The sequence below is a fragment of the Hibiscus syriacus genome, unplaced genomic scaffold, assembly GCF_006381635.1.
Source record: "Hibiscus syriacus cultivar Baekdansim isolate YM2019G1 unplaced genomic scaffold, ASM638163v2 tig00111278_pilon, whole genome shotgun sequence".
NCBI lineage: Eukaryota > Viridiplantae > Streptophyta > Magnoliopsida > Malvales > Malvaceae > Hibiscus > Hibiscus syriacus.
In genome coordinates this window covers 745476-759611 of record NW_024063045.1, presented here as the reverse complement: position 1 = coordinate 759611, position 14136 = coordinate 745476, and the positions used below count along the sequence as shown (strand labels likewise).

Here is a 14136-nt window from a genome sequence, read left to right as displayed (position 1 = left end):
AAGGATCAACCCTATCATTCCTATAACAAAGCTAGACCAGTTCGGGCTTGGTTTTCAGCCCAGCCAATAACAGAAGATGAAGAAATCCAGAAAGGCTGAGACAGAAGGTCGACCAGATTAAACGGGAAAGATTTTCAATGGGAACCCATGGTTTTTCCACCTCTTTATGAAACCTTTAAAGTTTGGGTCGACTTCACTATATTTGGAGGTTGCTTTGAAAGATTGGAGTATTAACGCTATAACCACAGAGAATGCCGAAAATACGAACAGGTCAGGAATCCTCCCTTTACCACCTGGATCGGTGCTTAGCAACTGGATGACTAAAGAATTACCTGTGGTTTTAAAATTTCTTTCAGAGTAATACTTAAACTATCCCTATTCGCTTACACCCAGGGTAATGGGTGATCTTTTGTAAGGGCGAATAATTTTTTTTTAAATTCAATAAAAGTTGCAGTTTCTTTCACGACAAATATTTTCCTTATTTCTTTTGAACTTAATTTTTTTTTCATTTAGTACTTTTCTTTTGAATTCAATTTTCTTTCATTTTATCCTCTTTGGAATTTAAGTTTCGACCATTCCATGTAGGATATTTTCCTCTCACATATAAACATTTCATTTCTCCTTCAGGTCCCAAGATAATGATAATACATGTACTGATGATACTGACCCGGAAGTGGATTTTGAACAGTTTGATTGTCTCGGGGAAGTTAATTAATGTGACAATGAAGACGAGTGCAGTTTATCTTCCCAATTGTTAAGGATGGTAGAAAGACAAGACAAGCAAATATTGTCACATGAAGAGAAAATCGAAGTCCTGAATCTAGGTACGGAAGAGGAAAGAAAGGAAGTAAAAATTGACACATCTCTCTCAACTAAAGCAAGACAAAACTTAATATTCTTACTTCAAGAATACAAATATGTGTTTGCATGGTCGTATCAAGACATTTCGGGACTGGATATGGATATGGTAGTCCACAAACTGCCCATCAAACCAGAATGAAAATCGGTGTAATAAAAGCTAATGAGAATGAGACCTGAAATGCTCCTTAAGATCAAGGAAGAGATCAAGAAACAATTCGATGTCGGCTTCCTCCAAGTGGCCAAGTATCCAAAATGGGTGGCTAATATAATGTTGGTTCCAAAGAAAGACGGTAAAGTACGCATGTGTGTAGATTACCGAGATCTTAACAAGGTGAGTCCCAAAGATAACTTTCCTCTGTCGTACATAGACTCTTTGGTGGATAATACTGCCGGGAAAACTTTCTTCTCATTCATGGACGGATTCTCAGGATATAACCAGATTAAGATGCATCCCGAGGACATAGAAAAGACCACATTCATCTCAATATGGGGAACTTTATATTACAAGGTAATGCCCTTCGGATTAAAGAATGTCGGGGCAACATATCAAAGATCCATGATAACATTTTTTCATGACATGATACACAAAAAAATCGAGGTTTATATATATGACATGATTGTCAAAGCACAAACTGAATATGAACACGTCAAGAATCTGAGAAAACTCCTTCAAATATTAAGAAAGTTCTAGCTGAAACTGAACCCCAACAAATGTACCTTCAGGGTAATATCTGAAAAGCTATTAGGCTTCATTGTTAGCAGGATAGGTATCGAAGTCGATCCAGATAAAGTCAAAGCCATCCAAAATTTACCTCCCCCATAATAATAGAAAGAGGTTCGAGGTTTTTTGGGCAGGTTAAATTACATAGCGCATTTTATATCTCAATTGACCGACAAGTGCGACCCAATTTTCCTGCCTTCTTCGAAAGAAAATTCTGGAACATAGGATGAGGATTGTCAGACTGCATTATAAAAGAATACTTATCTCGCACCCCTATCTTAATGTCTCACATCTAGGGCAAACCTCTTTTCTTATATTTATCCATATTTAAGAATTCAATGGGGTGTGTTATGGGTCAGCATGATGAATCTGGGAGAAAAGAAAGGGTCATTTATTACCTGAGTAAAAAGTTCACTGATTGCGAGGTTGGATATCCTCATATCGAAAAGGTTTGATGTGCTTTAGTCTAGGCTACACGCAGACTTAGACAATACATGCTATACCACACCACTTGGCTTATTTCCAAGTTAGACTCGCTAAAGTATTGATGGGTGTACCTGCTCTCTCTGGAAGGTTAGCTCAATGGAAAATGTTGTTGTCTGAATTTGACATCGAGTACGTGAGCCAAAAATCTATAAAGGGAAGTACCATATCATATTTCTTGGCAAGCAGAACTGCTGAAAATTATGAGCCGTTAGACTTTGACTTCCCAGACTAAGACTTGATGGCCATATCCTTAGAAGAAGCAAGTACTTCCACATGTGATTCTTGGAAAATGCATTTTGATGGTGAATCAAATGTATATGACATGGCATTGGGGTAATATTAATCTCCCCTGAAGGAAATCATTACCCATTCACTAGCAGACTGAATTTTGATTGCACTAACAACATGGCAGAGTATGAGGCTCGCGTTTTGGGGAATCGAGCTGTTATTGGACAAAATATAAAGACCTTATAGGTATATAGAGATTCAAATTTAGTGATCTATCAGCTCTGTAGAGAATGAGAAACAAAGGATGTAAAGCTGGTGGAAAGCTAATATTAGATATACTCGAAGAATTTGGCGAATTCTCTTTCCATTACGTACCAAGAGAAGAAAACCAAATGGCCGATGCTTTAGCTACCTTGGTAGTCGCATTTAAGGTTGGCGATGAGTCTGATATGATGCCAATTGACATGCAGTCGTATGAGTACCCGACTCATTGTTACCAAACCGAGGAAGTAAAAGACATTAAGCCCTGGTATCATGACATTCTACAATACATCAAAAACTGAAGTTATCCAGAAGAAGCCACCGAAACCGATAAAATAACTATGAGAAGGATGGTGGTTGAATATGTTCTTGATGGAGAAGTTTTGTACAAGAAAAGCCATGATCATATCTTGTTGATATGTGTAGATGAAAAAGAGGCAAATATGATATTAGAAGAGGTACATAATAGAGTTTTCGGAATGCATGCGAATGAACATATGATGTTAAGGCAAATTATGAGATGCAAATATTTCTGGTCTACATTGGAAAGGGACTGCATCAATTATGCTAGAAGATGTCCAAAAGTCAAATTTATAGGGATAAAGTCAATGTTCCACCTCAACCTCTTCATGTGATGACCGCACCATGGTCATTCCTATGTGGGGTATGGATGTTATCAGAAAATTTCATTTGAAGACTTCAAATGGCCATCGTTTCATTCTTGTGGTAATTGTCTATTTCACGAAATGGGTAGAGGCTACATCATATGCCAGTGTTACTCAGTCCATTGTTTGTAAGTTCCTGAAGAAAGAGATCATATGTCGGTATGGTTTACCTGAAAGAATCATTACCGATAATACCACGAACCTGAACAGTAAGATGATGGACGTTGCGTGTGAACAATTTAACATAAAACATCACAATTCTACTGTTTATAGACCAAAGATGAATGGAGCGGTAGAAGCAGCAAACAAAAATATCAAGAAAATAGTGGAGAAAACAACTAAGATATACAAGGATTGACACGAGAAATTACATTTTGCTCTTTTTGCTTACTGAACCTAGGTACGAACTTCGACTGGGGAAACCCCGTTCTCATTAGCATATGGGATGAAAGCAATACTGCCTATTAAGGTAGAGATTCCATCACTCCGAGTCCTGTCAGAAGTTAAACTAGATGATGCATAATGGATCCAAACTCGATATGATCAGTTGAACCTCATAGAGGAAAAGAGGTTGAAAACCATTCACCATGGTCAACTCTACCAAAAACAAATGATTCGAGCACATAATAAAAAGGTGTGTCCAAGGGTATTCCATGAAGGGGATCTTGTACTAAAGAGAATTTGGCCAATTCAAAAAGATTTCTAGAGGAAAATGGATGTCAAATTGGGAAGGACCTTATGTTATAAAGAAATCTTTCTCCGGAGGAGCACTGATTCTGACTGAAATGGACGGGCCATAATTACCAAATCCCGTTAATTCGGATGCAACAAAAAAATATTTCGCTTAGGGTGAAAACCCGAAAGGGTTCCCTAAGTTGAAAAAACATTTAGGGTGAAAACCCGAAATGGCACCTTAAATTTAAAAAAAATGTGGGACCAAGATAAAAACATGCAAATGACGCCTTGAGACCAAGGATGGATCCAAGTTGAAAACCCAAAAGGGAAATTTGGATAAGGATTCAGGAAAGGTTCTGCGTCACGACATCCAAATCTTCTGCAGACTTAACGATTCAGGGAAATGTGGCACTTCTGAACATTGTCACATTTTCAAAGTCCCATTAGAAAATGTTGTACTCAAAAGTCGTCTAACGACGTATTAGTTTAAAAGCGCCCTCATTATTATGATCTAAGGCATCTACTTATATATTTTCCCCCAAAATGTTTGTCATATACTTTGTTCATTTTCCTTATAAATAAATATGATAATTTCTCTAAATCAATTCCTTTTAATCATCTTGTGTTGAATTTAAACTTAATGATTTATTCACTCTTGAAAAGATAATTGGGTATTATTGTACAAAGATTTTCCTGAAAGGTACATATATTTGGAAGCCGATCAGAGCTTTTGCACTATACTTGAGATGACTAAAATGCATTTTCTATACATCGAATTTAAACATGGTGAAGAATACAAGATCAAGATCAGAATTCAAGATTCCATAATCAAGAGTCATAAGGACTGACAACCAGAGATTGAAGATTTCCCCCCAAATCCTAAAATAACATATTTCACATATGCATTTTAGGCACACATAAAAACATTGCATCCATAGCATAACATATATGCATAATTTTTGCAGATTATTCTTGTTAGAGTCAATTTCAACTTCACAGCGAAAGATATTGAACTCGAAAGTGATACAATTCACAAGAGTAGATTTCAACTTCACAACGAATGACATCAAATTCAAAGCTCAACTTCACAGCGAAGGAGCCATCCACAATTTCAACTTCAGATATTAATCTCAAAGCGATTCAATTTACAAGATTGGATTTCAACTTCACAACGAAGGACATCCAATTCAAAGCTCAACTTCACAACGAATGATATCGTACCTAAAAGATTGACCCAACTTCACGACGAATGAGTCATCTGTAACACAACAATGAAAAACCAGTTTCATACCAAAGTCTTCATATCAAATTTCAGCTTCACGATGAGGTATATTGGGCTAGAAGACGACTCAGGAGCGAATTTCCAATGCTTTGAGCTCGGTTTCAACTTCATGACGAAGGATATCGTGCTCAAGATTTTCCAGTTCAACTCAACCTCATGGCGAGGGAGTCGTTCGTAATTCAGTCCAAATTTACTATCAATCATGACATCGGATTTCAACTCTACGACAGATGATATTCGATAAGATGGGAATCGACTCCCATAATATATTATGTTAAATTCGGTGATACCTTTATATTGGATGAAAAGTGTGTCTTTTACTCTTTGCCCTATTCCCGTTACACGCTATGGGCAAAGAGGGGCAACTGTAGACACATTTTTTTTGTCTGGGTTTGTGTATTCATATATCCTATAGTATATTTACATTGTATATTTATAGTTTAGCTTACATATATATTATATAGTACCTTAATATATATATTACTATTATTATTTTAACAAATTAATAATTTTCCTTTGTTTTTGTTAGGTACAATCCAACCCGGAAGACGGTCGCGACAAACAGTTAAGTGGTCATATTGATAAAATTTTGAAAATGGTGGTCATATCGACACTAACCTCATAGTTAGGTGGGCATTCAAGTAGTTTACCCTAAAAGACATCATGGGTCTGTAGCTCATATGGTATGACTTATTTGAAACCAATTAAAGAGTTAAATGGTCATGTTGATAAAATTTTGAAAATGATGGTCATATCGACACTAACCTCATATTTAGGTGGACATTCAAGTAGTTTTCCCTAAAAGATATCATGGGTGCGTAGTTGATATAGTATATAGAGTGCTTGTTTTGCATGCGAGAGCCTCTGGTTTTTGATTCACCGTACCTTCTCTTATTCTTTTTTTAATGAGTAAAATATATATATGGTCCCTTATGTTTTCGGTCTAATTGATTTTGGTTATCGGTTAAAAAAGAATAATTTTGGTTCATTGGTTTAAAAAAAGAGTGATTTTAGTCCCTTACGTTATCAGTTCGTTCGATTTTAATCCTTCAGCTGTTAACCCTTTAACGAAAGTGTTATGTGATAATTAAAAAATTAAAAAAAATACATGCTTCTTCTTCTTCTTGAAAACGTGTACCTATACTCCCTTGCTGCCGGTAAACAAGTCATTCTCGTTGGAGTTCTTGGTGCTTCATCTTCCGGATGCAGGTAAACCACATATAGAATTATATATTATAGAAATATTTGCAAGTGGGTTCTAAACTCCCATTATTGTCCTTGTTTTCTCAATTCCATGCAGCTTAAAGAATGTTCTAGGTTTTTTTGAAAAGGTAGAGGAATATGTGATGTTGTAGTTAATGACTCATATGTGATGAAGGTATGGACAACAAAGATGGTTATCGAGTGGGAGCCTGATTCTCTTGATGAAGCATTAGGATACAATAGGCACATTCTTAAGTGAATTCTGGAACAAAACTGAAAAGAGCTTAGTAAACGCGGAGATGTTGTTTACAGATATTGAGGCAAGCTCAAACTTATGAACCATTTTGTTCGTTTTATGACTAATTTTAAGCTCAAGTTCATCATTCTTTTCAAGTAGGAAACTACGGTTAAATGGAGATATGGGGTAATTACTAATTACTATCGTCTAAACTACATCCCCTATTGAATTGTAAGAGCATGTGAGGGAGGAAAATTATCGTTTAGAGTTGTCAGAACATTCTAAGTATCTGGAACCTTTAGTTTTATAGTAAACAAAAAACAAACTACAATGACAAGAGATAGAACAACCAAGGAAGTATATGAGATGACAAATAATGATGTTTAATTTTGTGGGTTAGTAATACTCGATCACGACACATGAAAAGCTGTCTCAACAGCTGTGACACTGTTGTTCTTTAGGCTTAGGAATTTAGATAAGTGTTAATTGCTTAGGCATGCAAATGCTTGAAAAAATACCTAGCAAGTGGTTTCATGCTTTCCCATGTTGGGAATTCGTATTTGCATGGATAATCATAATATCTAGCACCATGGATAATGCACTATATTCAGCAGTATGCTTTCCCAATAGATAATGCATAATATTTAGCAGTATGCTTTCCCAATGGATAATGAATAATATTCAGCACCATGCTTTCCCATGGTGGGAATTCATGTTTGCATGCTTTTTCACTGATCGATTCGTTGGTGGGAGGAAAAAGAAGAAGACACATGAATTATCTTTTACTTTTTAGTTGTCAACTCAGGTTTCCGTTAACGAGTTAACTGGAGTTAATGATTAAGAGACTAAAATCAAACGGATCAATAACGTAAGAGATCAAACGCACTTAACTTTTAAATCAATGACCAAAATCAGTCAGACAAAAAATAAAGGGAACTATTTGTATAATACGAAGCATTTATTAAACTCCTCATTGAAACTTTTTTGACAACAAAGAAATAAGTTGGTTTACTCTTATTGATCTTATAGTATATACAATCGTCACTAAATTTATATCAAAACCGATGAGATAATCACTTATTGATATTTATAACACCATTAACGAGATGCTTACTTGAATTCAGAGATCGATTAACTCAACAAGCCTTCTATCACATTTCTTATCTACTTAGAGTGTTTATCCATTCAATTAATTTATCTTGATGGATTTGTTAACCATACTATTTTATGTGAGATCGATACCTCACACACGAGAGTGTATCCGCTTTATTACTTGAAGCGATAATGGAAGCTTACACTTGTCGGTACACACATCAATACCTAACTGCACGTACCAAAAAATTAGATATGTATAAATAATAAAGTTAAGTATATATTTAATCAAAAAGAAACTTTTTCAACAAACAAATTTTAAAAAGTTGAATTTATTTATAAACATAATGAGAATAAGGCATTGGCTTATGGGAGGTTAACACTTATTTAAGTTTTAATATGTATATATAAATATATATATCATGTGTGAATTTTCATTGAAGATTTTATCTTAATTTTAAATTTATTATATGTGAGTGTTGTTCAGATACATTTTAATTATTAGTTTAATTATTAATGTGTATTTGTATAATTCTCTTATTCATTCATTTTTAAGAAATAAATTATCTACATCTCGATTCGACTACCAACTAGTTGTTTTGGTCCAAATATCATTTCTTCGGCAATTGAGTGTTTAAATATTACAGAACCGAACCCTGTACTTTATCAAATATTTGAATTTCCCTCTAACTTCATTTCCTACATTCCATTTGTTGTTTCCAGTGAGATAATAACAGATTTGGTACCTATAATTTGTCAAGTTTTTATAATATAATTCCTCCACTTCCAATTCCTTGTAAAAATATCACCTAAAGTTTCATTTAGTCCATCAATGTAGTACCTCCCTCACATGTTTTTTAATGGGATGATTGAGAGATTTGACCCTTTTACTTTATCAAGCCTTTTAATTTAGTCCATACGATATATAAACACACACAAAAAATATATGGGGTGGGCCATGGTATAAGGTAGGCCCAGGATAATATGGAATCAAGAATCAAACTGCTTCTTCTCCAATCTCCCATAACTGTTCCCGCTCTCCCATCTGAATATCTGATCCCCATTACCATTCTCGTTTCTTTCTCGGGCGGCCGTTGAATCTCCGTTCAAGGACCGGTGGAACACCGGCCCGGAACTGCCAACGCCGGTCATAAGGCTTCTTTCATGCAAAAACGCTGGCAAGATAATATTCCAAGAATACAAAGTTTTTGCCATTGATCTTAGTAAACGGGTGAGCAAGATAATATTCCAAGAATCTCTGAAATGGTCTCTTTAAATTGTTGTTCATAGGTTAACCAGAGTCTTTAAATTTTTGTTCATAGGTTAAGCAGAGTCTTCACTCACATATGGCTGATTTGGTTCAAAGACTATCCAAGAAAAGGAACGTGGAAAAGGAAAAGGAAAAAGATATGGAAAAGGGTCAAAAACACATTGATCAACTTAGCAACCTACTAGACTCCATTATTTGCCACATCCTTTCCTTTCTCCCCACCAAATTGTCAGTTGCCACCAGTACCTTGTCAAAGCGATGGAAGCATTTATGGACTGCTGTTCCCGTCCTCTCCTTCAGTTCAGCTGAATTCATTGGTACATTGGGCAGCTTTGTGGATTCTATAGGTAAGTTTTTAACCAACTGTCAAGCTCAAAATGTGTACCAGTTTACCATAGACTTTAAACCTTTCTTGGAAGTGGATGAAGAGCATCTGGGTACATGGGTTGCTGCTGCAGTAGAAAGGAATGTTCAAGAGCTGAAACTCAGCCTCAATTTTTCACATGTACCAACGGTTAGACTGCCTGGTCGTTTATTTGCTTGCAGAACACTCAATCTCTCAAGCTGATTGGTAATATTTTCATCGATCTCCCTGAAAATGTTTGTTTACAAAATCTAAGGACTCTGCAACTGGAGTGATTACACTACGCAAATGAAGGGTCTTTCAACATCCTACTTTCTGGTTGTCCAGTTCTTGAGGACTTGGTTGTTGAGAGGATTTTGGATAATGGGATTCTTGATATGGTCATCAATGTTGCTTCATTGAAGAGACTGAATCTGAAGAATTATGAAGCTAATGATCACGGTATACTGATCAGCGCTCCGCTCTTGGAAAGGATAGAGCTGTCGCAGAAGAATTTTAATGTTTTGAATTTTCAGATCGATTCTTCCAGCTTGGTGGAAGCAATCATAGATATCCATGTAACATGTGAGCCCATTGAAGAGTTCGCTAATCTTGAATTTCTGTCTTTATCAGAATATGCCTTATATGGTATGGCGTTTCATGAGTTCCATAATCTGGTATGCCTGGAAACTACAACAAGCTGTGCAAATTGGGATGATCTGGAAGAGTTGCTTCACGGCTCAAACAATCTCAAGACTGTGGTATATCACATTGAAGTACCAATACTCCACAGGGGTCACAACTGTGATAAGTCATTTTCGAAGACTGTTCCGGTGTGTGTGTCTGCGAGTTTGAAGGCCCTTAAACTGACGGGATTCATCAATCAAAACTGTAACTGGACATTCATTCAATATATGCTGAAGAACGCTAAATTCTTGGAGGAAGTGAAGATCAGGACTTCCTCGATGTTGAAGAAACGACGCAGCCATATTAGAAACATGTTGAACTGCCCTAGGGCCTCAACAGAATGCCAGATTCGTTTTTTCTTGGACTTGACAAGCGAAGAATATCGGTTCCGATTGAAGTTCTCTGCATTCTGGTTTTGTAAATGTAGTTGCTTGTGAATATTGCTTGTTTGAGTGTTGAACACTGAATGAACTGAACAGGTACATTTGATAATAGTAGTCCCTGACTCCCTGCTATAATCTACAAAGTTGCTTGTTTGCGAATATTATCTCTTGTTCCATAATCTGAACAGGTACAAAGTTGTTTTTTTGATGAGTCAACTCCTTCGCTAATTACTGCTGCAAATACCTTTTCTTTCTGTTTTTTAACTTGTTCCTTTTTCTTTTGCATCCATGTAGTTTATGTTTTGTAATAATCAAAACTAACAACAAACGGGATATATAGAAAAATCCAAATGAAAAATATAACCAATGAAGGAACGAATATCACCTCTTGTGCTGCTATGTTTGGTATAATGTTTATTTCCATGATTTTAGACAACTTTAATTCAAGGAGCTTTCTATTATGATATCAAATAAGAGGATAAAGGATATTGGGACAATAGTCATAATTAATTTTAAATATACGAGTAATTTTTTATGTAAATTATATAAATTAAAATTTATATAATCATAATTATTTGAAATATAAATCTTAAATCTTAAACTCTAAGTCTTAACTAATAGACTGTGTATAAAATTTCCCTAAATATATTTATCAATATTTATTTATAAATCTTCCATGAAACTTTTTATTTATTGATTGATAAAGTGACATTTTATGATTTACCGAAATATATAAGACTTACCATTAACAATACACTAAAATATTATCTCTATAAATAAAATGAAAAAAAAACTCCAACAAATTAAGTAATGTTTGAAATTGTTGATAGAACATAGGTGATTCTGTCAGTTGATGACAATACATCTCTTTTAATTTTGGTGGAAAGTCGTAGTTAATAATTTATCGATAATTAGTCATTTCATGGTAGAGCAACAAGATGTTAAGATCACATACTTACACCGGTGTAAAGTGTTACAATTAACACATACTCACACCTTAAATAAACAAATGGTCCCCTAACTATAGGATACTACTTTGATGAGTCATTGGCTATTAAAAGTTATAAAATGGTCCCTCGACTATAAGAAGTTGTTTTGTTGAGTCATTCGGCTATTAAAAGCAACAAAATGGTCATCCGACTATTCATTATGTTCCAAACTCGTAATTTTCTGTTAAAAAATTAACGACAATCTGAGTTGGATGTTAAACTGCTGACTGAGATATGATAAAACTTTATCTCAAAATCTCAAACGACTATCATATCTCAGCCGACAGGTTAATTTCCAACGCAGATGACCGTTAATGTTTCAACAAAAAAGGATGAGTTTAGAACATAATGAATAGTCGGGTGATCATTTTGTACTTTTATTATTTGAGGGACTCAACAAAGCAACTCCCTATAATCGAACAACCATTTTATAACTTTTAATAGTCGAGGGACTCAACAAAGAAACACCATATAGAACATAGGTGATTGTGTCAGTTGATGACAATACATCTCTTTTAATTTTGGTGGAAAGTCGTAGTCGATAATTTATCGATAGGATGATGCTGGCACGCTCGACGAGCGTTGATGACTACGGTAAATGATGAGCACCATTAAATTAAATTATACAAGCTTTAAATCATAAAGTACTAAACGTATAATTATAAATTAGTTAAAATCTAAATGTAATTTAATTAAAATATAATATTTAAAAAACATTATTTTTAGGGTAAATTATTCCATTGACCACCAAACTATCTATCCTTTTTACTTTAAACATTGATTTTTCAATTTTATCAATCGGGTGACCTAACTATTTACATCTTGTCAATTAAGTCACATGTCGTTAAATATTAACGGAGGAGATGATGTGTGCATGTGGCAGTCAATAAAATTTGTATAATTATACATTTAGTCTTCATTACTTACACTTTCTATTAATTTGGTCCTAATTTTTATTTGATTAAATAAATTTAATCTTCAATTCGATGGTGACATGTGTCATTGTGTAATTGGATTTTTTTATATTTTTTATTTAATAAATTTTCCATTCAATCAAGTAGTTTCATGTGTTGACCAATTGAATGAATGGAAAATATATTAAATCAATAACCATTATTGGTGGGATTTGAACCTGAGACACAAGTTGAAAAACTAAGTGTCTTAACCACTAAGCTAGACCAGTAAATTTGTCTAGTATACAAAACATAAATTTATACTAAAGTGAATGGTAATAAATGACCTTATAAAGACTCAAACATGAAATAATTGAATAGTATATAAAGTTAATGGTGATCATTTTGTACTTTTAATATTTGAGGGACTCAATAAAGCAACTCCCTATAGTCGGGCTACCATTTTATAACTTTTAATAGTCGAGGGACTCAACAAAGAAACTCCATATAGAACATAGGTGATTATGTCAGTTGATGACACTACAATCTCTTTTAATTTTGGTGGAAAGTCGTAGGCGATAATTTATCGATAATCAATCGGCTTTTCATGGTAGAGCAACAACATGTTAAGGTCACATACTTACACTGGTGTAAAAGGTTACAATTAACACATACTTACACCGGTGTAAAGTGTTACATACATTGATTTAAATTTATTTTATGGTAAAGTACACAAATGGTCCCCTAATTATAGATACTACTTTGATGAGTCCTTGACTATTAAAAGTCATAAAATGGTCCATCGACTATAGGAAATTGCTTTGTTGAGTCATTCGGCTATTAAAAGTTACAAAATTGTCACCCGACTATTCATTATGTCTAAACTCGTCATTTTCTGTTAAAAAATAACAACAGTCTAAGCTGGATGTTAACCTGCTGACCGAGATATGATAAAACTTCATCTCAAAATCTCAAACGACTATCATATCTTAGCAATTAACACATACTTACACTGGTGTACGTACATATCTCAATATCTTAGCAATTAACATATACTTGCACCGGTGTAAGTATGTACATTTCGCAATACCTTAGCAATTAACACATACTTACATCGGTGTAAGTATGTACATCTCTCAATATCATAGCAATTAACACATATTTATACTGGTGTAAGTATGTACATCTCTCAATATCTTAGTACCTAGAAATAAACACATAATTTTATTGGTGTAAGTATATTTCTATATTTAAAAAAAATAAAAAATATATATTAAGTTATTTGTGTATAAATTTTATTGAATATATATATATATATATTAGAGAATATAAAATTATATTTTCTATGAAATTCTGTGTAAATATTTTGAATTTAATATTAAAAAATTAACTTGTTAAAAAAAAAATATATCTCAAGTACACCTTGGAAAACATACATTTTTCTTATCTTATATTCCTTCAAACAAACATTATAATCTTACATTGTTGCCAAACAAATCAAACAAAGTAATATAACATTCTCATTCATATGTTAAGTAATGTAACATTCTAATAATCTTATTTCTAATAGTAATCTTATATTTTGTTAATCAAATTATGATGACTACTCATAGGGATGAACTAGAGGGGCTGCTGTCAGGGACAGTCCCCTGCAAATTTCAAATGGTCATATATTTTAAATATTTTCTATTGATAATTTGTTTTTGTTCCCTAACATAAAATCTTGTGTTCGTCCCTAATTACTCTTAAGTTGACATGATAGGCAAATCTTGTTGTTGTGGTCAGTTGTTAATCAACTTTGATTCTATCAAATCAAGTAGGGTATGCTAGAAATTATGTCAAAAGATTATGATTTTTTA

General features: G+C 34.0%; 1 protein-coding gene across 1 annotated transcript; it reads left to right on the top strand.

Annotated features, from left to right (window-relative positions):
* The first annotated feature begins 9058 nt into the window (after window positions 1-9058).
* On the top strand, window positions 9059-10449 carry LOC120157924 (F-box/LRR-repeat protein At3g58900-like). Its single transcript, XM_039168896.1, has 3 exons — window positions 9059-9487; window positions 9529-9553; window positions 9674-10449. Exons 1-3 carry the CDS (start codon window positions 9059-9061, stop codon window positions 10447-10449), a joined length of 1230 nt encoding a protein of 409 aa, XP_039024827.1.
* Window positions 10450-14136: the final 3687 nt, after the last annotated feature.

What these genes read in the sequence shown, in the direction of transcription:
- LOC120157924 (XM_039168896.1), top strand. Translation starts at nt 9,059, where the DNA reads ATGGCTGATTTGGTTCAAAGACTATCCAAGAAAAGGAACGTGGAAAAG. An exon ending in TCAGCCTCAATTTTTCACAT is followed by an intron (nt 9,488 to 9,528) that starts GTACCAACGGTT and finishes ATTTGCTTGCAG; the next exon opens with AACACTCAATCTCTCAAGCT. An exon ending in TCAATCTCTCAAGCTGATTG is followed by an intron (nt 9,554 to 9,673) that starts GTAATATTTTCA and finishes CTGGTTGTCCAG; the next exon opens with TTCTTGAGGACTTGGTTGTT.